Here is a 26,586-nt window from a genome sequence, read left to right on the forward strand (position 1 = left end):
CTGCATGCCCCGCCGGGGCTCCCCAGCGTGACCCTCATAGGCTCACACCTCCTCCCGTGCCACACACCCTTCCCCACAGGAGAGTCCTTCTTCCAGCCCTGTGAAGTTCTACGGGGCACCACTGGCATTCCTTCTTCTCCAAGAAGCCCCAGGGCCGCCTCTGCCGCGGCTCAGTGTTCCTTTATCATCAGAGCTGGGCTGCCTTGGTACCCCGTGTCACTCCCTCTGCCTCTCCTTAACCCAGACTTTGGGCCAGAGCCCCTCATGTTCTTACAGCACCTGGCACAGGATAGGGATCAGACTCCTTGTATGTCTTCTCCATTCCCCACTTTTCCAACTACAAAGGGAAGTGGGAGTCACATCTGCACCACAGACTTGGGATCTCGGTCCCTGGCCTGGGAATTCCCTCTTCTTTCTACCCTTGTTCTGGATGCTCGGAATTGAGAATGACCTCATGTCCACCCCAGTTGGGCCTGCAAGGGGTTCCACCTTTGATTCTTGCTTGGGTGTATTTGGGCTAACCTCAATTTTGTTCACAGAACAAACCCCTCAAACATCCAGGACGTCAGTGGCTAAGGTTTTTCCAGAACCCTTGTCTTCTAGACCCTCCTGAGACCAGTGGGTTTTGGCTAAAGGCTCAGGATGGAGAAGCTTGCTCAGGGCCAGTCTAGACCCCAGGATTGAGGCCAGGATGGAGGAAAGACCTCTCAGGAAGCAGCCCTCCGTCCCTACTGCAGGGAAGAGAAGGTGGGTGGGAATTGGGTATGCCAACACCTGTCTAGTGCAGGAAGACAGAGAAGCCTGAAGAAGCCTGAGGCAGTGACGTTGATTTTGGCTTATTTCTGAGGACAAAGCCTGACCTCCTGTTCCTATTTTACTTGCCCAGGCCCCTAGTTCTGTGTTCACTAATGTCCAGGGATACCCTTGAGATCTCTAAGCAGAGGAGGGCAGGTTGAGATGGGCAGGTACCTGGCCATACTGGAGTTAAATCCAAGACCCCTGAGGGGTAAGGCCTCATGAAACCCTGGGGACACTGCTGATCTCTGCCTTCACCTCTTTCCAACCTCACAGGTGACCTTATTGAGTTTTCACCCCCAACCCGTGTCCCCCAGCTGTGGCCTTTGCTAAGTCTGCACCTCTCCTCCTAGAGCCCTTGGTTTCTTTAGTAAAGGTATTCCCCCACCCTAACTACTACCACCAGGTGGGGACACTCTCCCTTGGACCAGCTGCTGCATCTGCTTAGGCACTGTAGCATTCCTATTTGTTTCTACCCTGCCACTCCCTGGAGCTGAGCTAGCATCATCGCATCATGGGGCACTAAGTGCTAAGGGAGCTGCCCAGGCAGGGGATCCTCCCCCCAGCCCTGGGCTCCCTACCCTTGTTTTTCTGGGCTTTCCCCATGAGGTAGAAGTCCTACCACAGTGGGGACACTCTTTCGCACTCCTGTTGGAACAATATTCATTCAAATACTCAACAAATGTTCAAAGAATACTCTGTCTTGAGAGTTGCTCCAAAGGGGCTATGACGCCTCATGAGGCAGAAACTGATATTCAGCCAATTCTGGGGGGCTCTCTTGCTCCCTGGTCCTTGGTGTGGACTTCAGTGTTCTCTGCTGTTCCCATTCTGGGACCCAGCAGCCTTCTGCTGGACTTCCCCACATATGGTCTGGCCTTGTGCACTGTGGCAATGCCTCCCTCAAGGAGAGAGGACTTCACATCTACTGTCCTCAGGCTCACAGAATCAAAGCTCTTCTAATTCACCCCTAAGGTTTGGCAGGCAGTGACCCCATCACTGAGCATTGGTGCCCAGAAGTTGGCGTGCTGTGTTCTGGAGCTGGAGTGGTCAGCAGGGTTTGGCTGGGCTCCAGCTCCAGAGCAAGCTCCACAGGCCCCAGACCCCCATGAAAAGCCAGTGCCAAGAAGGCTGTGAGGGGCCAGCCTTGGCCAGGTCCCAGTCCTGGCCAGTTAAGGAGAGAAGGAGCACCACTCCATGGTCTTGTGCATCCATCAGGAACCCTGACCAGGTTTCCAGTGAAGCTGTTGCCCAGAGACAGCACATTCTGACCCAGGCAGTTCAGTGGTGGGAGGGGTGGCAGGAGGGAGGGCTGTTCATACTTTGCTTTTCCCACAGGTTCACAGGATTCTTCCTCCTCTGTTGCTGCAATGCCTCCTACACAAGGCCCCCTACTGGTCTTATCTGGCTGGTCCTTGCTAGTTGTAAGAGCTTTCTTTGGGTGCACCAAGCACTACAGGGGCCTGAACCTGGGCCATCCCAGGGGAGCTCTAAGAACAAGTGGAACTTAACTCCAAGTGTAGCTGCTCCCCTTAGTGGGTACAGGAATGCCCCTAGTGGCCCCCAGCTTCTATCTCTGGGCCTTGATTTCCCTGCCCAGGCCCAGGCAGGCTTTGAAGGCTATACACGCCCGCCCTTCCTTCCGTCCAGTCCTGGACTCCTCAGGCAGATGGTGGGGCCAGCTGGGCCCTCTTCTGCTCCAGAATTCCGTTCTCAGACTACCCACCCCCACAGTCCTTTGTTCCTGCCCAGGATGCACCTGGGTGGCCTCTGGCCCTCATTGTTTGCTCTGGGACCAGCAGAGCCACATCAGGGAGCAAGACATACCAGGACCAGGACCACGCACCAAGTAAGTAGCACACTGGGCCAGGGTCCCTGGGAATCAATCAAGCCACTCCAGAGTGTTCACCCAACTTTTCCTCCTGTGATCAGGGGAACTCACAGGGCTTCAGTATATCCTCAGTGTGAAGGAAATCCTGAAAAGACAGTCATACCAGAAGAAACAACCCCAGTCACCTGAACCCTCAGCGGATCCAGGGGCAAAACCTGCCCCCATCCTCCAAATCAGCTGCATGGGAAGATTCTGTCTCATGTCTGCTTCTGACCACTGCGGGACAAAGAGCAATCCACCAGCTGATTTGTGCATTAGTGAAAAATGGGAAACAGGTCCTAAAGGGAATGGAGCCCTGTCCTGGCTCCACAGTGAGAGGTGACAGCACCCTGCAACCCTTCATGTCAGGGCTTTTCACTCATTATCCTCAGATTGTCCTATACCACTTCACTGTTCTTCCTACACCCTCAGCCCCTGAGACCTGCCAAGTCTTCCTCTTCCATGTTAGAGATGATGCCTGACAAGAGGGTCCCTTCTTGAGGTCACCACTTCATAGAGGTGGAAACACGACCAGCACTGGTGCCCAACTTGGGGAGGACACTATGTGCAGGCTCCTGCTCAGTGCCTATCTCATACAGTAGACTCCTTGATGGGACATGGCACTGCAGTCTCTGCAGAGCATATCTTCCTGCTGGATGGGTGTCTGTCCCCAGGCATTCTGGTTCTTTCTAGAAGTCAGAGGCCTCCTAGGGATAAGGATCCATCCTTCCAAGCTCTGCTCTGGATCTGGTTTTAAGTCAGGTGGTCAGTTGGTTTCCCATACACCTTTGACTTGCCCTCATGCCCTTTATTCCCTTCTCCTCAGGAAAATTGGCACCCTCTTCTCCTGGCCTTGTGCACTGTGTTCTGGCCTGTTGGGGTCAGAACTCTGAATACCAGCAACTCAGGATCCATCCTTCACCCAACACAGAACACAGGGCAATGTTTGCACGTCGAGACCTATTATGTCTGGACCTAAGACAACCTGAAATAATCCAAGCCACTGAGACTGTGAGAAGTATTGGTCTCTGATGGTATGGTTGGAGTTGACCATTGGATGCCACCAGGGCCCATGGTGCAGTCATCTGGAACTAGGATCTTAGCCTCTCAAGTCTGTGGATGGAAAGGCCTTTCTGGATTTCTCCACTCTCACTAGAACCTGTTTTCCTCTTCCCACCCATTAAAGCTTCCCCTCAAAGAGGCTCTGGAACTTTCTCTAAGTCAAGGTGGAAGTGATGCTTCCCCAGTGGTGCTGCCCTGAGGCAGGCAGTATGAGCCTTGGTCTGGCCCTACAGGTACCAGGCAAATAAACTGGGCTATAAAAGGAGCACTTTGGGGTCACGCTCAGGGTCTGGGTAAGGTATTCCTCCTCTCTGGAGGGGGGAAGCACAGGTCCAGGTGGATGGGTCAGCTCTTCCCCATGTGCAGGTGGTAGCCACATGGACTTCTCTGCATGCAATAATGTGCAAGGGGACAAGACATTATTGCTGGGCTGATTATTCCAGGGGGTTCAAAATCATTGCATACAAGATACAGAGGGGGCTGGGGATGCAGCTTAGAGGTAAGAGCGCTTGTTTAGTATGTACAAGATCCCTGGTGGTTCCATCCTCTTAGAGAAGGGGTGAGGGAGAAAGAGACACTTAATTGCAGGTAGTATCTCCCCCCACCCCTTACCTTTTCTCTGTACTTTTATACACTCCAAAAATCATTAGAAGATACAACATTTCTAAAAAAGACAACCTTTTGGGAGCTCCTGATGGCATGTGTCTGGGCTATGCTTGTGGCTTCCATTCTCAGGTATTGGAGGGGGAGGGGGGCCCTTCTGTTGTTTCTGGGGTCTTAGCATGTCACAGAACTTGAGTGTCCCAGGGCAGGCTGGAACCTCTGGGTACATCTGCCCCTTCCCTCCTGGATTTCAAAGGTTCAGAGACCACATGGCAAGGGACTAGAGGAGGTGCACCCAAGTTGCCCACCATAGCCAGGTTCTTCTCACATGAAGAATGAGTCTGTAGAGTCACTGGGAGAAGCTGAAGGCTAGATACTGAGATAACTTCTCAGGAGGCAGCAACCAGAGTTTGTGTGACTCAGGGGCGGGAGAGAGAGAAGGCAAGCTAGAAAAGTTCAAACTGGACATGTTTTAACAATTTAATACATTCAAGAATATTTACTAGAATAAAATAACCAAGTATCATTCATTAGTCAGCAGAAGCCTGTGATCCAAAGAAGTTGAAAGGTAAACTGGCCCTTTTGCAGTTAAAGCTTGTGCTTGAAGGGAGAAGAGGCAAAGTGACTTCCTGGAAGCTTCATAGCAGGTACCCCTGGAATAAGAGCACCTCCAAATATAACTTTTAAAAAACAAAACAAAACAAAACAAAATCTGATAGTGTTATAAGGGTCCTGCTAGAAGAGGCAAAAAGCAATGCTTCTGGACCACCTGGGCCCTTACATTAATGTGGGCAGCTGACTTTCCCAGGGAATGGGGGGTTGGAGGTGAGCCTCCAAACAGGTGGATCTTCCCTAAGCCTACCCTCTGCTCTTGCTGCTGGTCCTTGAATTACAGAACAGATATGCTATCTACATGGACACAGCCCATTGGCAGTGGCCACCTTTCCCCAAAACCTTCTTCCAGAAGACTCTGACAACCTCCACTTGAGAATGAGCTGCCAAGGCTGGACTCATGCAGTCAGCATGGGACAAAGTTGGGAACTGCAGACCTAGGAAAGTCTTCTCATTCATAGAACAAAACAGCTCACCCTCCATGATACAATAAATTAACAAAAACATGACCACAGATCAGACACCCTAGATGCAGACAGTGAACTTGAGGGCAAATGGGAGCAGGGGCAGCAACTCAGATAAATTAAGTTGAGAGACAATTAGAAATGATGATTCTCACACTCACAACTGCCTGTCAGAAGAGCAACAAGGACAGGAATAAGAATAGAACTCAGCCAGAGGACTGAGCCAGGTGCCTGGAGGGTCTTCTGGCATGCTCTGAGACTTGATGGTGCTCACTTGGCCTCTCTTTTAGCTGAAAATGGGCATTTGCCATAGAGCCCTCAGTCAGGGGCAGCAGTCTGAGCTGCCAGGTTAGGACACTTCAGGGCAGACAGTTATCTATCTACTTGTGTTTTCAATAACCACTTTTCTAGGCTCCACAGATGCCTCAAACTCCTAGTCTAGAGCATCTTACTTGAATGTAGACCCTTTGCCCACAGCTGGATGTACCCGCAGTAGGGCTCCAGGGTACATCTTCTGTACATCTGGTCAATCGGGCTGCCACCCTGTCTCCACTGGTAGCCAGTCCTCCTCATGGTGCCTTGCAGGTGCCAAACAGATGTATTTTGGAAGTTAAGACAGTTCTTGACATTATCTAAACCAAGGGTTACTGTGTCAGGCAAACATGAGATGTGGGCTCCAAAATAGTTAAAGTCATCAATGGATCACCTCTAAGTAAGGCTGTGGTTCAAACAGCATAGAACCAGCACCTGGGGAAGGAGGGCACAGCTGTGAGGCATCTCCTCGCCGAATCCCTGCTGCCATCTGCCCTGGCCATGGAGGACACGGTTGCCCTGATGAAGGGAGAGGTAAGGCACTCTTATATTCCTGCCCACGAGGCGGATGTCTTGGCAAATCAGTGGTGATTTAAAATTACACTGTCTGGACTCCTTATGTTGTATCCTTTTTTTTTCTCCTGCTACTTCTTACTTCACTCCTTGCTCTCACCATGCTAATGTCCAAATTTTGTGTTTTATTCCTATGCTTACTAAAACAACTTAACTTTGGTACTAACAGATTAGGAGCTATTTTTCACAATATTGTTCATAATAAAACAAAAATTTTAACTAGGATAACTTTTTATAAACAGTCCTTTCACTCAGAAACCTGAAGCCAGAGCTGGGGCTAGAGGCAGATGGCCAGTGAGCCAAGAGCCCTACCTGCTTTCTGCCAACAGAAGCCCAGTGGCAGCAGACATACATGGCTGTGGCTGGGAATGCCTGTGCTATGCTTCTCGACACTCTGTTAACTCAAGTTAAAAACTCCTAAACCACCGCAGCCAGGACAGCACTGTGGAAGGGTTGCTGTCCCATTTCTGTAGTGATGCTAGAAACCAGGCCATGTAAAGGGCCATAGCTGGATCCACCCCAGCCCTAGGGAGCAGACACCTGCCAGGTATCCTCTTTCCTCCTGGTTCACACCATCAATGGAACCCACATGGGTGACAGTCAAGAAGTTCTGTAGCTAAAGCTTTCACCAACTCCTAGGAGTCCCCCATAGTTCAATTCCTTTTCCCAAGTCTGGGGTAGAGACAAGCCTCTTTGTTTTTACACCCTAGGGCACTTGATGGAGTTTGATGTTTTCTTCAGAAGAAAGTCAGCTTTTGTGTTGTGTGTTGTGCCCATAGCAAAGGCCATATGGAAGAGCCCAGTTCTTCACTGTGGGCCATATGGCCTGAGTTCTCTGGTCACAGAGTACCGGGCTGAGGCTCACACATTGCAGGGCAGCCCAGAGTCGCTGAAAGCTTTGGGGGTGCATAGCTAATGGTGTTGGTGTTGTTTGGTGACTGTTGAGGTCCCCAGCCAGTGGCAGCTTCTACTGGTATGCTCAGGTTTCAAAGTACTTGTAGATCGCCGTCACGTACAGCATCACATTTTGCCAATCTGGCCTTTCAGTCCGTACCATCTCATTAATGTCCTGAGAGTAAGAAGAGGCTTAGTTAGGATTGCAGGTCACCTCCTATCCCATCCCAACAGGTTCCTTATCACACTGATAGTAAAGGATTTTTAGTCTAAGTCTGATTACACAATTCAGAGGCCTGGCTCAGGACACCTCCTCCATTTCTTTCAAGTGCAATGGGAGGCATCTTCTCCCAGGGTATCAGTATCATCCTCAAACTGCCTGCTCCTACACAAGCCTACCCCAGAGCCATATGCAGGGTTGTTTCCCTACTCCCTGCCTCAGCTTCCAAGGCTGGAAGGGTTTCATTTGGTTTGGGGGACCTCTGACACCCCGCTACCTGCCTCTCTTCTGAGGCCACTCCCCATGGGACACTTCTGAGAACCCTGTTTGGCTTCAGGCACTGGCTTGGGAGGGCTTCCTATTTCAGGGGCTACCAGTAGCCACACTGATGACCTTCACCATGGGCAAGTCACAAATCATCAAAGACACTATTCTTTTTTTAAGTTTAATTTTTATTTTTTAGTTATACGTGGAAAATAATATCTTCATTTTTATTTTTATGTGGTGATGAGGATGGAACCCGGTGCCTCATGCATGGTAGGCAAGCGTTCTATCTCTGAGCCACAACCCCAGCCCTTCAAAGACAATATTCTTTAGCTACATTCTATATATTAGCAGTGACTTGTGAGACGGGAATTGACTGTATAAGGAAAATGAAATGGGGATTCATGGTCCAACAGCTCCCTGTCCCAGTATCTCAGGAGCTGTAACTCACTCACTGCTGCTGAAGAGCAAGGGTGGCAAGTCTGAGGACCATTCTACAGACAAGGAGCCCAGAACATGCTGCTGAGCACATAGGGTTGGGAGGGCCATCCTGTATACCTCAGTATAGAAAACAGAAGGCTGTTTACTCAATGCAAGATTCTTTTTTTTTTTTTTTTTTTGAGATAGAGTCTTGTTCAACCTAAGTTGATCTCAAATTTGTGGACTCAAGCAAACCTAAGCCTCCTAAGTAGCTGGAACTACATCTGTGTGCCACCTTGATAATATATTTGTGGCGAGAATACTCTTATAGTGTAAATATGAGTATAAAACTTCTGTAAGGTGCATGCAGCTGTTTTTTTTTCTTTTTCTTTTTTTCTTTTTGGCGGGGTGTGGGGTGGTACCAGGTATTGAACTCAGGGGCATTCAACCACTGAGCCACATCCCCCAGCCTATTTTGCATTTTTATTTAGAGACAGCGCCTCGCCATTTCTGAGGCTGGCTTTGAACTTTCAATCCTCCTATCTCAAGTCTCCAAACTGTAATTCCAAACTGTAATCTGCAGCCGCTGGGATTACCTTATTAAAATAGCACCTGGCAGCTATTTTAAATTATGGTTATGGGTACTCAGGGTTGGGGAGGTGGCCCTGGAGGACTGCAGAGGAATGTGGGGGTCCCAGGAACTTTCTGTGATAGCCCCATGAGGCCTGAGTTACACACTGTGATCTATGCCATGGTGAAGTAATCCATTTATACAGTAAAAGAATCCCTAGCAGTAAAAGCCCTGCTTTACATTTAGACATAGTATTTTCTTTCTTTCTTTCTTTTTTTTTTTGGGGGGGGGGTATCAGGGATTGAACCCAGGTGCGCTTAACCAGAGTCACATCCCAGCCCTTTTTATTTTTTAGAGACAGTATCTCACTAAGTTGCTTAGGGCCTTGCTAAGTTGCAGAAGCTGGCTTTGAACTTGCAATCCTCCTGCCTCAGCTTCTTGAGCTACTGGGATTACAAGAATGCACCAGCATGCCTAGCTTGCCATAGTATTTTCTCCCAGAACATTGTGTGACAAGATTCCTAACAGAATGAGGTCCGGCAAAGGCTGAGAAGAAGCCTGAGAGGGACCCAAGGCCACATAGTTTTCTATACCTGTTTCTCTCATGGTGGGTGGCAGTTTCTCACAGCCCTTGTGAGGAAGTACAGGCAGCATTCCTCAGCCTCTAAAGCTATCTTCCTGGACTCAAGATGTACCCTGCCTCTCCCTCTAGATCAACAAAAGGCACATACTTGTGCAAGATGTCTTTGACAGGGACATTTATAAACATGTGACTTTTTTTTTTTTCTGAACCCCAGTATCTTGTTAAGGAAAAGACAACAATAAGTAACAGTTCTCTGTGAGGCCTAAGGTGCCACAGGCAGCAGTGAGAACCCATATTAGTACCCCACCCAGATGGGACCCTATCTTGCCCCCAAGACTCTCATGAAGCCACATCTCCCAGTGACAACACTCTTCCTAACCAAGAGGGCCTGTCTGTGACTTCTCAGTAGGGACAGGGGCTCACCAGTGTGGATTTGATGCCAACACTTTCAGCTGCCTGGAAGGCCAGTGTGAAGTTCCTTTTCTGTAAAAGAAATCATATTGCTGTAGTGTTCAGACAACATAAGGAGAAAAGTAATGTGAGGGACAAACACTCACCTCTGTTTGGGACTAAAACAAACCCATACTGGGACCCTGAGGACCTCATGGATGCCTCTTGTGAGTCCTGCTCATCCTCCTCTCTACCCAGCCATGGAGCTGTCCACATACTTTCTTTCCTCACTCAGGAAGGTTTACTTTTGACACACAGATCCTGAGCTGCCTAGATATGTACCCAAAAACACCTATTAAAAGATGTTTTGATCTTCCTTTTGGGATCTTCAAAGGTTGTCTTCAGAGCTAGGGGCTGCTAAGGGAGAGATGGGGGATCAAGGCAGGGGTTCTGGACCTATCCCCTGACCCTGAGGAGCTTGATGGATGGGATGTCTTAAATGATGAATTGGGACTGTACAGAACTGCAGTAAGGGCCATGTCCTGAGATGACAAGAAGTTGGTCTGTTCTGGGTGGTACTGCCCTGACTGCTCATGCCACAAACAGCACTTCCTGTCCATTTCTTGAAGCCCCTGATCCTAAATGTTGCTCCTATTAGAGAGATCATCACATGCAGAATTGTGAACTGACCAAATGTTTCATGTGGTGGGTCAGGAACTGGCTCTCTGAGCACAAATGACCAATCTCAGATGAGACTGAATCAGAATGTGACTGTCCTAAGCCAGCACTGTTGTGTGTGACCCAGTGATGGAAGGAGCCAACCATTCTGTGGCCTGCCTTACCTTATCTTGGCTGTTCAGTTCTTGATATGGAATGTGGGCTGGAAGATATGTGTGCAGGAGTGCGCAGAAGGCTAGCCCATCGTTCCAGCTGCTACTGAAGTTTGTAATATCGATATTCTAAGTGAAAAGAAGAAAATCAGGTAAATGACACATGTTGTGATCCTCCCAGGAGGTGCTTGGGAGATTGGAGAAGCCTCTGATGTCACATGGCTTCCAAAACATAAAAGCAAACCCCAGGCAGGGTGAGCTCTGGAGAATGTTAGGGGCCATATCCCAAGACGCACCTTACTGTTTATGACTGGACATTTTATGAATGCCTCTATCCCTGCCCTCACATGGTCACATGATTTATAAGCAGCTGCATATAACCGAGAAGCCTCCAGGCAGCTAAGGTTGGTCTATCCAGTGCCTGAATATGGTGACAGTACAGACTACAGGATGTGGGTGATGACCAACAAGGCTTAAAGCATCATTTATTAAAATGTAACTTATTCCCCACTGTTTGCTAAAGCACTTAAAAGAAACTCCAAGTCAGTGTGCATCTCAGAATATGCACACACAAGAATACTGTCTTGAGGTGCTGACTTCCACAACCGGGCTGGGTTTCAGTACCACATTGCATTGGTGATCACTATAGTTTCCACTCTCACATGCTCACAGTTGAAAAAATAATTTTAACACTGGACTGTATACTTTCTTTGCTGCTTGAAAACCACCTTGCCTTTATTTTAAGGGGCCCTTACTGTATGTCTAAATGAAATGTATTTGCAACTACACAAGACACATATTCACAGTGTTTATTAAAGTGTAGCTAACTGGTATACAGTCTTTTTTATCTTTAATTTTTTTTTGACGGACACAATACTTTTATTTATTTATTTTTATGTGGTGCCGAGGATCCAACCCAGTGCCTCACACTTCAGTACACAAGTGCTCTACCGCTGAGCTACAACCCCAGCCCTGGTATGCAGTCTTTACCCTTATTTTTAAGAATCCTTTTGAAGGATTCACATTTAAATGTAAAACTACACATTTAAATTGTGATAATTCACATATTACAAAAATGTCACAGAGGAAAAAAAAAGTCTCCCAATACCTCCTCATTTCACATCTCACTTGTTTATTTCTTTCTCTAGGGATTGAACCCAGGATACTCAAAAAAAATTCTTTTTTTTTTTTGCAGGGGAGGGGGGTGCTGGGTACTGGGGATTGAACTCAGGGGCACTCAACTACTGAGCCATATCCCCAGCCCTATTTTGTATTTTATTAGAGTCAGGGTCTCACTGAGTTGCTTAGTGCCTTGCTGTTGCTGAGGTTAGCTTTGAACTCACTATCCTTCTGCCTCAGCCTCCTGAGCCACTGGGATTACATGCTTGAGCCGATACACCTAGCATCTCCAGCCCTTTTTATGTTTTATTTTAAGACATGGTCTCATTGAGTTGCCCAGGTGGCCTTAAACTTGCAATCTTGCTGCCTGAATTTCCCTAGTAGCTGGAATTTACAGGAGTATCCCTGGCTCTCACTGTTTATTTCATGCCACTTTCCACTGCATTGACAGTTTCATAGGTTAACAGGAAACCCAACTTTTATTATTTAAGGTAAACCACCCAGCCCTTGAGTAGCATTTCTTATTCCTCCCAGGAATAAGTGAACAATAATACCAACACTATTCATAACTGTGCAAAAAATTTTACAAAGCACCTCTTTACAAACTGATAGGTCCTCATGCCAAGAGGGGAACACAAGGCTCAGAAACAGGTAGGGCTTACAGGGAATGATTCACAGAGCTATGAGGACATGTCTATGCAGCCAGTGAGGGTCAGGTCAGGCTGGGCAGTTTCTGAGAAAATCGGCTTCATCTAGCCTTACATATGGAGGTGGTTCCCTCACAGAGCATCCTGAGCTTCACCATCAAAGCCTATTTCCTCAACCATGACTGCATGTGTGCAGAATCCAGCCCTCTGGCAGTTGCTGCTCCAAGCACAAGTGTTTGGAAGGACAGCAGTTCTGAGAGCTATTTCATAGGTTGCTTCCCCTTATTAACGTGACCATCAGAATGCTTCCAGTTTCTCTAATCTGACCCAGAGATGTTGATCAATATCAATTGCTGTGAGGAAAAAGGTCACAACAAAGCACAGAAGGATGGAAACCTGCCAAAAGCTAGAAGGAAAGGTGGCATAAGCTAGCAGTGGCTGGGGTGCTGCATATGACTTAGGTATCACTTGTCCAGTCTGGTGACATCAGCTGTGTCAAAACACTTGGGCCTGGTCAGAATCCTGCCTGCCTCAGTGCTGTGGTCCTCAGCTTTCCCAGTCGCTCTCCATCAGAGTCTCTACTCTGACCTTAAAAGTCACTGTTCCCTGAGGCATTCTGGTGATGTCGTGGAAGCACCTCAAAATAAATGATGCTTCACAGTTACTGCCAATTTAAGAAGACCCCAGACAGAGAGACAGTAGACAGGCACATATGCACACACATGGATACCCCTCTTATCACATCTGAATCTCAGGAAGTAACCAGCTAGGGCAACCAGCTCCATCTGGAAGGAAACTACAACTTACGAGAGGTGATCTGTCAAAGGTGCTCTGCAGGCAGCAGGGAAGGCAGGGATAGAAATCCTTGCCCTAAGCATAAGCATCCTGTGAGCAGTATTTCTAATTCTCATAGTCACCCCACAAATCTTTGTTTGTTTGTTTTGCAATGATGGGACTGGAACCCAGGGTCTTATGCATGCTAGGCAAGTGCTCTTACACAACCAGCTTACCCTAAAGCAGTCTTTTATTTATTTATTTATTTATTTATTTATTTATTTATTTATTATTTAATTTTTTAAATTAATTTTTATTGTTGGTTGTTCAAAACATTACATAGTTCTTGATATAGCATATTTCACACTTTGATTCAAGTGGGATATGAACTCCCATTTTTACCCCATATACAGATTGCAGAATCACATCAGTTGCACATCCATTGATTTACATATTGCCATACTAGTGTCTGTTGTATTCTGCTGCCTTTCCTATCCTCTACTATCCCCCCTCCCCACTCCCCTCCCCTCTTCTCTCTCTACCCCCTCTACTGTAATTCATTTCTCCCCCTTATATTTTTCCCCCTTTCCCCTCACTTCCTCTTGTATGTAATTTTGTATACCCCTGAGGGTCTCCTTCCATTTCCATGCAATTTCCCTTCTCTCTCCCTTTCCCTCCCACCTCTTATCCCTGTTTAATGTTAATCTTCTTCTCATGCTCTTCGTCCCTACTCTGTTCTTAGTTACTCTCCTTATATCAAAGAAGACATTTGGCATTTGTTTTTAAGGGATTGGCTAGCTTCACTTAGCATAATCTGCTCTAATGCCATCCATTTCCCTGCAAATTCTATGATTTTGTCATTTTTTAATGCAGAGTAATACTCCATTGTGTATAAATGCCACATTTTTTTTATCCATTCGTCTATTGAAGGGCATCTAGGTTGGTTCCACAGTCTTGCTATTGTGAATTGTGCTGCTATGAACATGGATGTAGCAGTGTCCCTATAGTGTGCTTTTTTTTAGGTTAAAGCAGTCTTAATAAAGGTTAGGCTCAGGGAAGCCCAGACATTTACCCAGGCTGCAGATGGTCTGGTATAACTAGCACAGAAGGGATATCCTGCTTTCCCACAGATGTCTAAGTAAGATCTCCTAATGCTCTGAGGAAAGTGCAACATTTCTGAAATAAGTGAACACTTGGATGCAGAGAAGAGGCAAGAATGAAGTATGCAAGACAAATGAACAATGGGCCAGGACTGACTGGCAACATGATCTGCAGGGGCCACAACAAAATAAAAATGCAAGGCCCCTTGTTCAGAAAGCAAAGGAAAAAGTCCATTAAAGGTATTGAAAAAAAAGTTTCAAAGCCCTTCCCTACTCCTCCTAGGACTCCAACTGGTACTTGTGACTAAGTTGTTGATGAAAAAGCCAAGGACATTGGCCTTGTCCTGTAAAGAGTGTGGCAGGAAGCTTTTAATAACACGTGGAGCTCCCTGCGAGGCCAATGGCACAATTCACTCAAGGTCACATTCACTTCTGGAGGAAGACAGATCTCCTCTTCCTGCCACAACTGCCCTTTCTGCTCCCTGAAACAGGCTGCTCCAGCAGGGTGGTAGACATGTCTGGCCTCACTGTGAACCTCACAGCAAAGGCTCTTGTGCCCTGCCTACCAGGCTGTAGGAACCTGGGCCTTCTATCTCATTTTCTCCAGACAGTGGGGAAGGAGCTACAGCTCAGGTACCCATCCCACCTGGAATCTGCAGGAAGAGATTTGTCCAGGACATGCCACAGCCACCTGTACCAGGAGGAAGTCAGGCCCCCAGGGTTTGAGGCGAAGGGCAGTTAACAATTGTCTCTTACAACATTTCAGATCAAAAGAAAGCCCAAACTTAGACAGTTGCCACATCCCTTACCCTCTGGGGCTGGAGAAGAGCCAGGCCAGGCTGCCTACTTATGGCACTGCTAAGAGGTAAGTTGGGGGCTGGGGATTCTGAGGTCATTAAGAAGCAACCCACTGGCACCTTTGCCTCTTAGTCCCACCCAAAGGCTCTGTGGGGAAGAAGACAGCAAGGTCTTGAACAGGGGTGTTCCTTGGAAGTAGGGGAAACCTGCTCCCAATCCTACCAGTTATGTCGTTGTTTTTAATGTTCAGAGCTAATGAAACTAAAGAAATAACAACTGACTATACAAAGGTCTGCAAAGAATGAAGCTGTTTCTCTGAGGCTGAAAAGCACAGTGCTGGGAAAGACAGAGAGGAAGATGGGAACTCCTACCCTTCCTCTGTGGAGCTCTCCAGAGTGTGACCATCATGGTACAGTAACACAATGACAGGATCAGCAAGTATCTTGGAGAAGAAATATACTAAAAGGTACAAAATCATGCTGAGTTATCAGAGAAACAGTTTTTCCCTTCCTACCCAATGAAGACCTGCCTGGGTTGGGGATGGTAGCAGGAATGGGTACCAAGATCCTGAGGCTCTAATCATACTTTTTCAGGTAGTCACCAGAATCAGCCTCTGGCCATTCCCTCATGCCTTTTCTCCTGACCTGAACCTCACAGGATAGTCTGGGAGCAGCCTGATGTTCCATCCTGCCAGCAAGAATTCAGGCTAAACTTCCTGTTGTTTTCTGAATAAGGGACAATATCAGAGTGCAGTTAGGTGAATTTTCTTTGGAACTGCTGGTCTTTGCAAAGTGTCACTCCACCTCTACCCATCAGGGCCAAATAAAGTGAGAGCCTGGATTCTCTTGACAACTGAAAAAAACTCAAGGTTTTGTGCCTTGGGAAAAACAGTTAAGCATCAGTAATGAAGCTTGTAGGGTGTGGGCCAGGCCTAACACATGATTCTGGCTCAGTCTTGGGCTTCTATAAAGTAGAAGTATACAAATGCTGACCCACACAGATGATGGGTCATTAATCCCCTAGGAAACTGCTGTGCTTTACACACGTAAGAAGTCTTTTTGGTTTTGTGTTCTTATTGTAGACAAGGCAGATGCTATGAAGCAGAGAGTACCAACCCCATCCAGACACTACAAGCAATAGCATCACTGGATGCCCCAACCTGCTTTCCCTTCCTGGAGCCTTGCTTGTCCCCAGTGTATAATGAACCCTATAAATCTTCACTTTTCTTCACATGAAAATATGGAGCATAATCATTGGCCTTTTGGAATGTGGTTCTCTTCCTTTACTCTTTCTTTTTCTGAGGTTTGGATGAGGAACTGAGATAACTATCCAAAATCCTAACAGCTAAAATACTGACTCAACATTAATTGGAAGGAAACTTGTTCTACAACAATTTTTTTCAAAGCAATTCAAATGCCATGAGGCAGAGCTTGCCTACTGTGGTAGGACTGAAGGGACAGCACCATGTGGAACTGTCTTCTGTAGGCCTGTAAAGGTTTAGTGGGATAAGAATAAAAACAGAAGAGTGTAGGTTCCAGAGCTGTGTTCTTCCATTAATGGCAAAGACCTTCACCTCAAAGAGGAGGAGGCAGCAACATCCTCAGTCTGTGGCATAAGCATATACTTGCATGTGAATGTTGCCACAGCCATTCTCTTGGGAACTGATGGGGAGGAAAAAAGGAAGCTGAGTGTTCTGGGCAAAGGACTGAGGACAGACTGTTCTTTATGAGGATTCATTTGTCCATTTGGTGAATCCTCACCTGAGCCCAGGTCCTGGGATCATATCTTGGCTTTCTGTTCTTTCATAACAGAATTGGATAGGTGGACCTGACACAGTTCAGAGTGGGAGGAAGGCTTCAAATTTAAGTGTGGTTAAACTGGGATCAGAAAAACAGAAGCAGGGGAAGAGTGCTGAGGAGCATTCAGATCAGCTAGGGAAAGGAGCAGGTGCTATAGAGATGCTTGGGAGCTGTTATGGTTTGAATGTGTGTCCCCCCAAAGCTCACATGTGAGAAGTGCAAGAAGGTTCAGAGAAGAAATGATTGGGTTATAAGAGTCTAAACCCAATCAGTGATTTAATCCTGTAACAGGGATTAACTGGTAACTGAAGTGGTAATGAGTAGCCGGAGGAGATGGGAATTGGGGCATGGCTTTGGATATATATTTGTATTTGGCGAGTGGATTCTCTTTTTGCTTCCTGACACCACGATGTGAGATGCTTCCCTCTGCCACCCTCTCCGGCCATGATGTTCTGTCTCACCTCAAGCCCCAAGGAATGGAGCCGGCCTTCTATGAACTAAGACCTCTGAAACCATGAGCTCTCAAACTTTTCCTCCTCTATAGTTTTTCTGGTCTAGTCTTTTAGTCACAGCATCAAAAAAGCTAACTAAAACAGGAACTAAAGCAAATAGACTTGGTGAGAGACTGGGCATGTGTAGAGAGGGCTGTAGTGCCAAGGATGATCCTTGGCTTCTAGGGGCAGAACTGAATGCCCATGATGACTTTCAATGAGGCAGAACTCACTAGAGGTTGGGTGTCAAGTAGATGAGGAGGTAATATTTTGGATGGAGACACCCAAAGAGGCCCACTAGCACTGACACTAGGGTGTGAAGCTCATGAGAGGCAATGAGGAGAGAAAGAAAACGTGATATCATTAGTGTCACAGGTAGAATCATTTAGGAATGGTGCAGAAGACAGTAAGATGCAAGGAGGCTTTGGAATTCTCCCCAGTAATGGCCACACCCCAGAGAACAGCTTTTAAAAGGACACAAAGGAAGACCACAGAGCAGGGAGAGGAACCAGAAGGCAAAGGAAGAGAGTATTTAAAGGACAAGATTGGGGGTGCAGCTCAGTGGTAGAGCATTTGCCTAGCATGTGCCAGGTCCTGAGTTTGATTCTCAGAACCACACACACAATACATACATACATACATACATACAAACAAATAAATAAATAAGAGAGAAAGAGACGGAGAAGGGAGCAGTCGATGCCATGGTGCTGCTGAGAGGCCAAGAGGACTTTATAAAAATTATCTCCTGAAGTTAGGAACATTTGGGCCTCCATTAGTCACAATGAACAATGGCCCATTAAAGGAAAAAGAGCCACAAAGATTTTCAGAAGCCAGAGCAATAAAAAGGTGAATGACCTATAATAGTGCTACAACTTTCACAGACACCTTTTGACAATGTGTTTATTTCACAAAGGTTGTCTAGAAATGGGATTTCAATTTTTTAAAAAGTGGCCTTTTGTCCTCTCTTCCTGCACGTGGTGATCTGTCAAAAAGATTCACCAAACTCATGGCTCAAAACCCCATAAAATCATGTAAATCAAGAGGTTCAAATCATGCAAATCAAGAGGTTCAAATCTGAAGTAGTAATGAGTAGCTGGAGGAGATGGAAATTGGGGCGTGGCTTTGGGTATATATTTGTATCTGGCGAGTGGATTCTCTTTCTGCTTCCCAACACCACGATGTGAGCTGCTTCCCTCTGCCACCCTCTCCCGCCATGATGTTCTGTCTCACCTCAAGCCCAGGGCCTCCAAGGAATGGAGCCGGCCTTCTATGGACTAAGACCTCTGAAACCATGAGCTCTCAAACTTTTCCTCCTCTATAGTTTTTCTGGTCTAAACTTTTAGTCACAGCATTGAAAAAGCTTACTAAAACAGGAACTAAAGCAAATAGACTTGGTGAGAGAAATGAAAATCCCCAGGCCATAAAATGAAAATGCCCAGCCATAAAATGTACACACACCTGAAAAGTCACCAAGTCTCTGAAAGATGTCACTTTATTCAAGAAGCAACATGCAGAGCTAGGGTTGTGGCACTTGTCTGGAACGTGTGAGGCACTGAGTTCGATCCTCAACACCACATAAAAAACCAAATTAATTAATTTAAATAAAGATATGTGTTCATCTACAACCAAAAAACATTAAGAAAAAGAAGCAGCAGCAGCAACGTGTGCCATTCCAGTGTCATAATGGTAGGTGGTATGTGTTCACAGGTCAAATGGTGGGCTGGACGCAAGGTTGGTGGCTCAAAGAGTGTTAATTTTTTTAAAATATATTTTTTATACCTTTATTTATTTGTTTTTATGTGGTGCTGAGGATCGAACCCAGGGCCTTGCATGTGCTAGGCGAGTGCTCTGCCGCTGAGCCACAATCCTGGCTATATATGTGTGTGTGTGTATATATATATATATATTTAGTTGTTGATACATCTTTATTTTTTTTATTTATTTATACGTGGTGCTGAGAATCTAACTCAGTGCCTCATACATACCAGGCAAGTGCGCTACCACTGAGCCCCAACCCCAGACCAAGAGTGCTAAATTTTTACTTAAAAAATGCAAAGAGTAATGCTGACCTGAAGGGTTTAGATGTAGACTCTCTGGCCACTAAACACATCTAGGTGAATAAAGCACCCAAAGATGTGCTGCCACACTCACAGAGCTTATGGTCAAACTAACCCATACAATGAGCATCCATGCTACACTGAGCAATCCTTACTGAAAGGAGCATACTGTTCCTCAACCAGAAGAGGAGGTTGCACTAAAGAAAAAGATACAACAGAAAAAAACAAGCACTTATGAAACAGGAATAAATTCAGCATAAAATAAATGCAAATGAAAAGTAAAAGAAAAAAAGTGCCCTTATGTCCTTGGTGTGGGCTGTGGGCATAAGGCAAGTTCTTATCTTCTAGGGGTTTCTTTCCTTTGAAAGACTGCTTATTTGCTGTAGATTAACAAAGTGGCTGTAGCACCAAGGGCTCCAAGTCTGACTTCTACATGGCCAGCTACTGGGACAGGCCAACAAATCTCTTCAAAATAAACTCTTTATTTGAGCGAAACCAAATTTTATTGGAGGGGAAAATGCACACTAATAGACAGACTTTCTATTGTTCAGTATTTGCTGGCAATGGTACCAATTTCTCTAAGAAGGAAACAATTTTCTTTTTAAAATAAAGACACAGGAAACACACTAGTAAATAGAATGCAAGTTTTTCTTAGTGATAAATTAACATTGTACATTTCGTTTTCAGGTCAATTTAGGGCTTTCCTGCTCTGTGTGTTAGTTCTGTCTCAATCATCTGATGTGACCAAAAACAAGAGCTGTTGTGCGACACAACAAATGTTCCAAAAAGACTCTGCAGGGGGCTAGAGCACTTGCCTAGCATGTGTGAGGTGCAGGGTTCCATCCTTTACACGACATAAAAATAAACATATAAAATAAAGGCATGCTGTCCAACTACAACTACCAAAAAAAAAAAAAAAAAAAAAGTAAATAAAAAAAAAAATAAAAGGAAAAAAAAAAGACTCTGTAGGTACTCAACTAGAAAGCTCTGCCCATTTTCTCCTAAGGGCTCATATTGGTTTTTCCATTTAGGAAACATGGACTACAATGTGACAGGGACAGATGTGGCCTGTTTCATGGTATATCCAGTGTCTTTTCCATTCTCCTAAAGTTACATTTTTAAGATTGTGACATCCTTGGCTGGATGGTATCTCAGTTTCCCCTCAAGGCCTCTTGGTGTGGGCCAGAACATCTCCCACTCCACCCAGCTCCTCTAATTTTTCAGGGGAAGCATCCTCTGTCTGGCCTTCAGGTGGGCCCTATCTTCATTCTGCAGTATGCACTGAGAGTTGTGGGATGGCATACGAAAGCCAAGAAATAACACAAATCTCCACAAAACAGAGTAGTAAAACGTTTGTCAGAAAACATCTCAAAATGTTTCAATGTGTCTGAAGTTTATTTAAGGACCATAAAATACACCCCCAAATACCACATGCTCTTTAAATAGCTATTAAGGTTCTGATCTATTTAAGGAAATGCCATTTTTATGGGCACAAGGCAGGAAGCCAAAGGGCATGATTCATCTTTCATCATCCATTTCCTCATGCCCATCAGGGCTGCAGACAGCGGAGTCCTCACGAGAACTACCTTCATACTACTGAGCATGAAGGAAACCTGCTTGGGGTCACAGGCTGACCTTCAGGAGCAGAAGTTACTAACCAAATCCCCAGGTCATAGGGCAGGGTCCAGAGGGTGTTTGTGGGCCCTGAGTGAGGAAGGAGGGGCACCTTTTGTGTGCGTGGTATGATGTGGGGGATGTCATGTCTAAAAGAGAGAAAAAAAACCAACAGAGATGATTTTTTATCTATTCTGTCAGTGTTGTTAAAACACAGAAGACTTAGAGGTCCTGGAAGGGATAAAGGGGACCCTACAGAGTGTGACCATGCTATCTCCTTACTGAAGTTGAGCCAAGCTCTGCTCCAGGTCAGGGGAGGATTGCATCACCAAGTCTAGGTACTGGCATCTCCAAGGCTGAGAGGAGAAGGAAGAAGTCAGGGCAGCCAGGCAGTGAGCCTCCCACAGGGTCTTGTGCCTTATTGTAGGAGCTTCAATAAGGACCCTCAGTTCTCCAAGCGTGCCACAATCACCTGGCAAATGTTTTCAGGTTTTCCCATGCTCAGCTCCACCTCAGAGAGTCTGACACAACTGGCTAGAGTGGGTCTGGGCATCTTTTTTTTTAAAAGCTCTCCCTCCAGATGACCTGTTTGTGTACCCAGAAAAGGACCACTGATCCAAACCCCAAGGGTGGCTGCTTATTATAATTTTTCGATCTCTCTAATATCCATGTTTTGAGGGAAAGAAAATTAGGCATTCCACTAGGTGTGTGTGTGGAGGGTAACAATTTCTGGAGCTAGGTGGTAGTGATGTAATTGTAAGACTTAACAATGGTAAATTTTGCTAAATGTATTTTTTTTTTTTTAACCACAGTTAAAAGTTTGGCAGATGTTCTAAATAACTTACACCCAATAACTACACCAGGTAGATCTCTTAAGAAACTAACCAATTCTGGAAGTTTATTGAGAAGTGATACTGCTTAAATTCAGAGGATTCACAAAGGGGTTTTATTGGAAATGTATTATAACCCTGCTTTAAAAAAGTTATTAAGCTGTAGCTTCCTTCACCATTAGGAAAAATAGAACCTCTGGTAACTCAGAAGGAACCTGATACATCATCCCCTGTGAACCACTGTTCCAAAGCCCAAGGGAGTTTGTCCCTTTGAGAGAAGCAGCAGTCCTATTTAACCACAACAACGTTGCCCAATTGGCTCAAAGCAGCAAGCAACTTCTAGAATATAACTTCTAATATATTGAAGCATCACAAAAACAAAACCTAAGGTATAATAATATGTTTTGGGGTTAATGTGCTATAACTTTTTTTAGTAAAATGAATCTCTTTTGAGGTGACAGTTCAGAAAATGTCACCCTAAAAAATAGGTGACCTCTTGTTTCCCACAAACCTCTCCAAAGGCAGAGCTGACATTTCATGGAGAGGCATACAGGAACCATGATATCGGCTTTCTGGGAATTCAGGAAACTGCTCCCAGGAAGAGACGGGTGTCTGGAAAGAGTCTCTGGCTGGGTCACCACTGATTAATGAACTTGGGGCATGTTGTGAGCCATTTTATTAGATGCTTAGGAATTGGTTCTGTTGTTCCCAGTTAACATTTCCACAGATTTAGTTTAGCTCTGGCAGGGGTTATTACTAAGTAAAATGTAATTTTGACTACACAGGACACTTATGTGACCCTCAATCAACATTTTCCATGGTGTGTGCTCTGGGGAAGGGCTTGGGCCAAGAAGAAAGACAGACAGAAGGTGAGGAAGTCATGGCCTGTCCTAACCACCAACAGTTTTTCGATCTATTATGCATGTTTTGAGGGAAAGAAAATTAGACATTCCAAAACATCCTTGGAGGACTTCTTTAGTTTATTTTCAGAACAAGGGTCACAAATTTTGTGTTCAGACTCTGAGACAGAGATGTGAAATTGGGTGGTGAGGACCCTCCAGGCTGCCCAAATGCAACCAGCCATAGCTTACAAAGAAACCTTTTCAAATGCCTTTTCTAAGAAGGTTCTTCAGTTCATGCTATAATATTCTGGTTACAGGAAGCTGCTCTTTACTTCAAAGGCTGACTGCTATCCACTAAACTTGTAATAAATTTTTCATATGAATTTGAAATCTACTTTTCTATTGATCACTGAAACACAAAAGGTGAGGTAGGAGGGCCATCAGTTTCTAATTCTCATAGACTGGGCCTTGAATGTTGATACCACTGCCTAAACTAGTTACAGATCCTTGAACATACCATTTTAACTCATATGAGCCCACTTTTATCAAGTGCAACAAATAGAAAAAAATAATCAATTATGAGCATTTAATAAGATGACCTCTACAATGTGCACACAGCTTCTCTTGCCAGAGCTCAATACATTCTTTCTTTTCTACTCTTCCCAATATAGTGTTGATTCTACTTTCTAAAATACAGGACAAGCATGAAACACAAGATGCTTCCCCCACCCCAGGAAAGGTCTATGAGTATTGAAGTCAGTCAAGCTCATACCCCAAGTGAACAGTCCCAAACTTCAAGATACCCTGCCATCTGGCCAGAAATGAAGACTGGATGTCTCTGGGAATACAGCATGCACTGCAATGATATTTATTTACATAACTGTTTCTCTTTTAGGCTTTTCAGGGATGGGCTTAAATCTTTTTTTTTTTTTTTTTTTTTTAATTTTTAATTTTTGGCCTATATCTCTATTCCTTTCTCTTTTTAAAATTTTCAGATAGGGTCTTGCTAAATCGCCCAGGCTGGCCACAAACTTGCAATCCTCCTGCCTCAGTCTCCCAAGTCACTGGGGTTATAAGTGTGTACCACTGTACCCAGCAAGGGTAGGCTTAATTTTGATCAAGGGCTGAACAGAAAGACTGGTACATTCCTAAGGTACTTAGCAGAGGTTTGTTGAACAACATGCTGGTATTAAAAAACTCTAAGTAGAAGAAAGTCAGAAACAAAATCCAAAGAATCTGAAAGTTTCAATATATAGAGAGGCTGTATTACCCAAAGACCACAGCATACTAATTAATTCCCAGAAAGGGTGGGACCATTGCATTGATAGTAAAACTCAATGTATGTTTTGAATGCATAATTATTTTCTTGGTACTCTCAACTTAGAGGAAGCTCACCTGCCCATATCACCCCGCAAAGGCACCTGATGTATATCAAGACAACATGGAGACTTGATGTCTGGTCTTCTTAGTCATGGCACTTCCCATTTCTGAAATTGTAGGTGATGCATTCAGGCATTTACGCCATCCAAGTACAGACAGCCTGGATGTGAAATGTCCATGGTCTTGCTGGAGTTCAGGGAGGAAATGATCTCAGGAAAGAGACCCTCAACTTAGCATGCTAACCTTACAATGAACCTATTTGATTGCTTACAGAAGGAACTGAAATAGTCTCTTAAATCTGTTTATGTATTAATTTCTATACCCACCAGGTACCATTTTGGCAGACAGAAAATGGCAAAATCTCTAAAAAAAAAAAAAAAAAAGTATCACACCTCTGGTAGCCTCTTAGCCCAGAGCCCCAGACTCCCAAACTGAATGGTTTACTTACCTTTCCTTTAGTGCAACAAATGATTAAAAGAAACCAAAAAACATTTTACTTTGGATCAAATATAACAAGATATCTACCATGGGAAGAATATGACCAACAGAGCAGTCCCGGGGCCCAGAGAGAAGTCAGTACTCTGCTGTGGTGGCCCTGTATTGCTTTTCTCGTCGTGTTATACATAAGAGTTGGTTTCCAGCTTTTCTTGTTTTTTTTGGTACAAAACATAGGATGCAGCAAAATAGAGTTGAAGACCACAAGGAATAGAGTAACGGCAGAAGTATAAAGGGCATGCAAAACTGGAATTCTACATGGGGCAATAAATGAGTGTTTGAAATGATAAATAAGTCATTAAAAAAGGTTAGATTATACCAGAAAAAGGACTAATTTTTAAAGGCCTGGAAACAACATGTTTCAGTAATAATTTTGAAAGTTCCAAGAGGGGTGGGAGGGAAAGGGCAGGAAAGGGCAGGGGATTAGCAAGGATGGTGGAATGTGATAGACATCATCATCCAAAGTACATGTACGAAGACACAAATTGGTGTCAACATACTTTATATACAACCAGAGATATGAAAAATTGTGCTGTGTACATGTAATAAGAATTGTAATGCATTCTGTTGTCATTTATTTTTTTAAATCAATTATAAAAAAAAAGGACAAAGGTCATGCTTTGAACTGTATGCTATGCCTCCCTGTATTTAATTATTTCTCTAGTTGTCACATTTAAAGTTATATATTTTGTGATGGGTTTAGAACAAAAGAAAAATTTTGCACAAGTTGAAATGCTTGAAGTAGTCAGCATTATAAAGATGAATCTACTGAGTGAGCCTCACAAAAGGAATCTGAGGAATCACTGTGTGACTTGACATCAAAGACAAGAGCAGCATCTTGCCCTAGTTGACAACTGAAGGTCTAACACCTAGTCCAACAAGGTCATAGTCTTTGGCTTTTCTCATTTACTTTTCTCTCAAGAGTGCTCAAATGAAAGTCCTGGTGCATTATAACAACAGGAATCCAAAAATCCATTTATCTGCAATCCAGCAAAATGTCTCTTACATAAATCTGCTGCTCTTTTTCTTCTGTCCTTTCTAGACAAGCCATCATGGATCCTGATGAAACAACCCTCTCTTGGGAAAGATGTCACTACAAGTAGGAACGCAGAATGGTACGGCTGCTTTAAAGGACAATTTGCAGCTTTTAAAAATGTTGAACCTACACCTACCACATAATTCAGTCATTCCACTTTCCAGATACACCTTTAGATATGCAATAGACTGGGGCTGGAGTTGTGGCTCAGTGGCAGAGTGCTTGCCCCTCATGTGTGAGGCCCTGGGTTCAGTCCTCAGCACCACATAAAAAATAAACACAAAGATATTTTTAAAAAAAGCATTTTAAAAGTATTTTTAATATTTAAAAAAAAAAGATATGCAATAGACTGACTGTTCCTGTCCACTGCACCTCCCTGGCAAATTCATATATTGAAGTCCTACCCTTCAAATTGATGGTACTAGGAGATGATTAGGTCATGACAGTGAACCCCCATGAATGGTATTAGTGTCCTTATGAAAAGCATCCCAAGGTAGGTGTGGTAGCGCACGCCTATAGTCCCAACTACTTGGGAGGTTAAGGTGGAAGGATTACTTGAGCCCACATATGAAAAAGAAAATGGGAGGGATCCCAGTCAGCTCTCTCATTCTCTTTTTTCTACCACATGAAGATAACAGAATGGCAGTCTGTAATCCTGGGACAGCTCTCATGAGAATCTGACCATCTGACACCCTGATCTCAGACTCCCAGTCTCCAGAAGTATGAGAAATAAATTTATTTTGTTTATAAACCATCTAGTCTATAGTACTTTGTTACAGCAGCTCAAACTAATAAAGATATCCAATAAACACCTATACATCAAGATTCATAGTTTTACTTAAAGTAAGCAATAACTGGAAATAATCTGTCCATCAACAGGTGAACAAACTAATTGCAGTATACACACACACACACACACTCAGAGGACAAAAAAAAAAGGAAATGAACTATTGACGTGCATCTCAAAATAATTATACTAAGAGAAAAGAGCCAGAGCTTCCTAAGTTGGACATGTTGTGATTTCCACTTAACAAAATTATAAAAAGGACATATAAAAGTTATTCAGTAGGCTGAGCAGGAGGATTACAAGTTTGAAGCCACTTAGCAAAACTTTACCTCAAAATAAAATAAAAAGGGCTGAGAA

The 26,586-nt window shown here is 44.7% G+C and overlaps 1 protein-coding gene across 4 annotated transcripts in view; it reads right to left on the reverse strand.

The window, feature by feature from the left end:
- Nucleotides 1-4,793: 4,793 nt before the first annotated feature.
- Specc1l (sperm antigen with calponin homology and coiled-coil domains 1 like) overlaps nucleotides 4,794-26,586 on the reverse strand; it is a 141,197-nt gene continuing 119,404 nt past the window's right edge. For all 4 annotated transcript variants that reach the window (XM_076867707.1, XM_076867794.1, XM_076867882.1 and 1 more), the window contains 3 exons: nucleotides 10,473-10,589; nucleotides 9,664-9,723; nucleotides 4,794-7,357 (listed from right to left, as the gene is read on the reverse strand). In XM_076867707.1, the coding sequence (XP_076723822.1) occupies nucleotides 7,268-7,357; nucleotides 9,664-9,723; nucleotides 10,473-10,589 (267 nt within the window). In that variant the 3' untranslated portion in view covers nucleotides 4,794-7,267. The remainder of the gene's footprint in view (nucleotides 7,358-9,663; nucleotides 9,724-10,472; nucleotides 10,590-26,586) is intronic.

The sequence above is a fragment of the Callospermophilus lateralis genome, chromosome 1 (assembly GCF_048772815.1).
Source record: "Callospermophilus lateralis isolate mCalLat2 chromosome 1, mCalLat2.hap1, whole genome shotgun sequence".
Classification (NCBI taxonomy): domain Eukaryota; kingdom Metazoa; phylum Chordata; class Mammalia; order Rodentia; family Sciuridae; genus Callospermophilus; species Callospermophilus lateralis.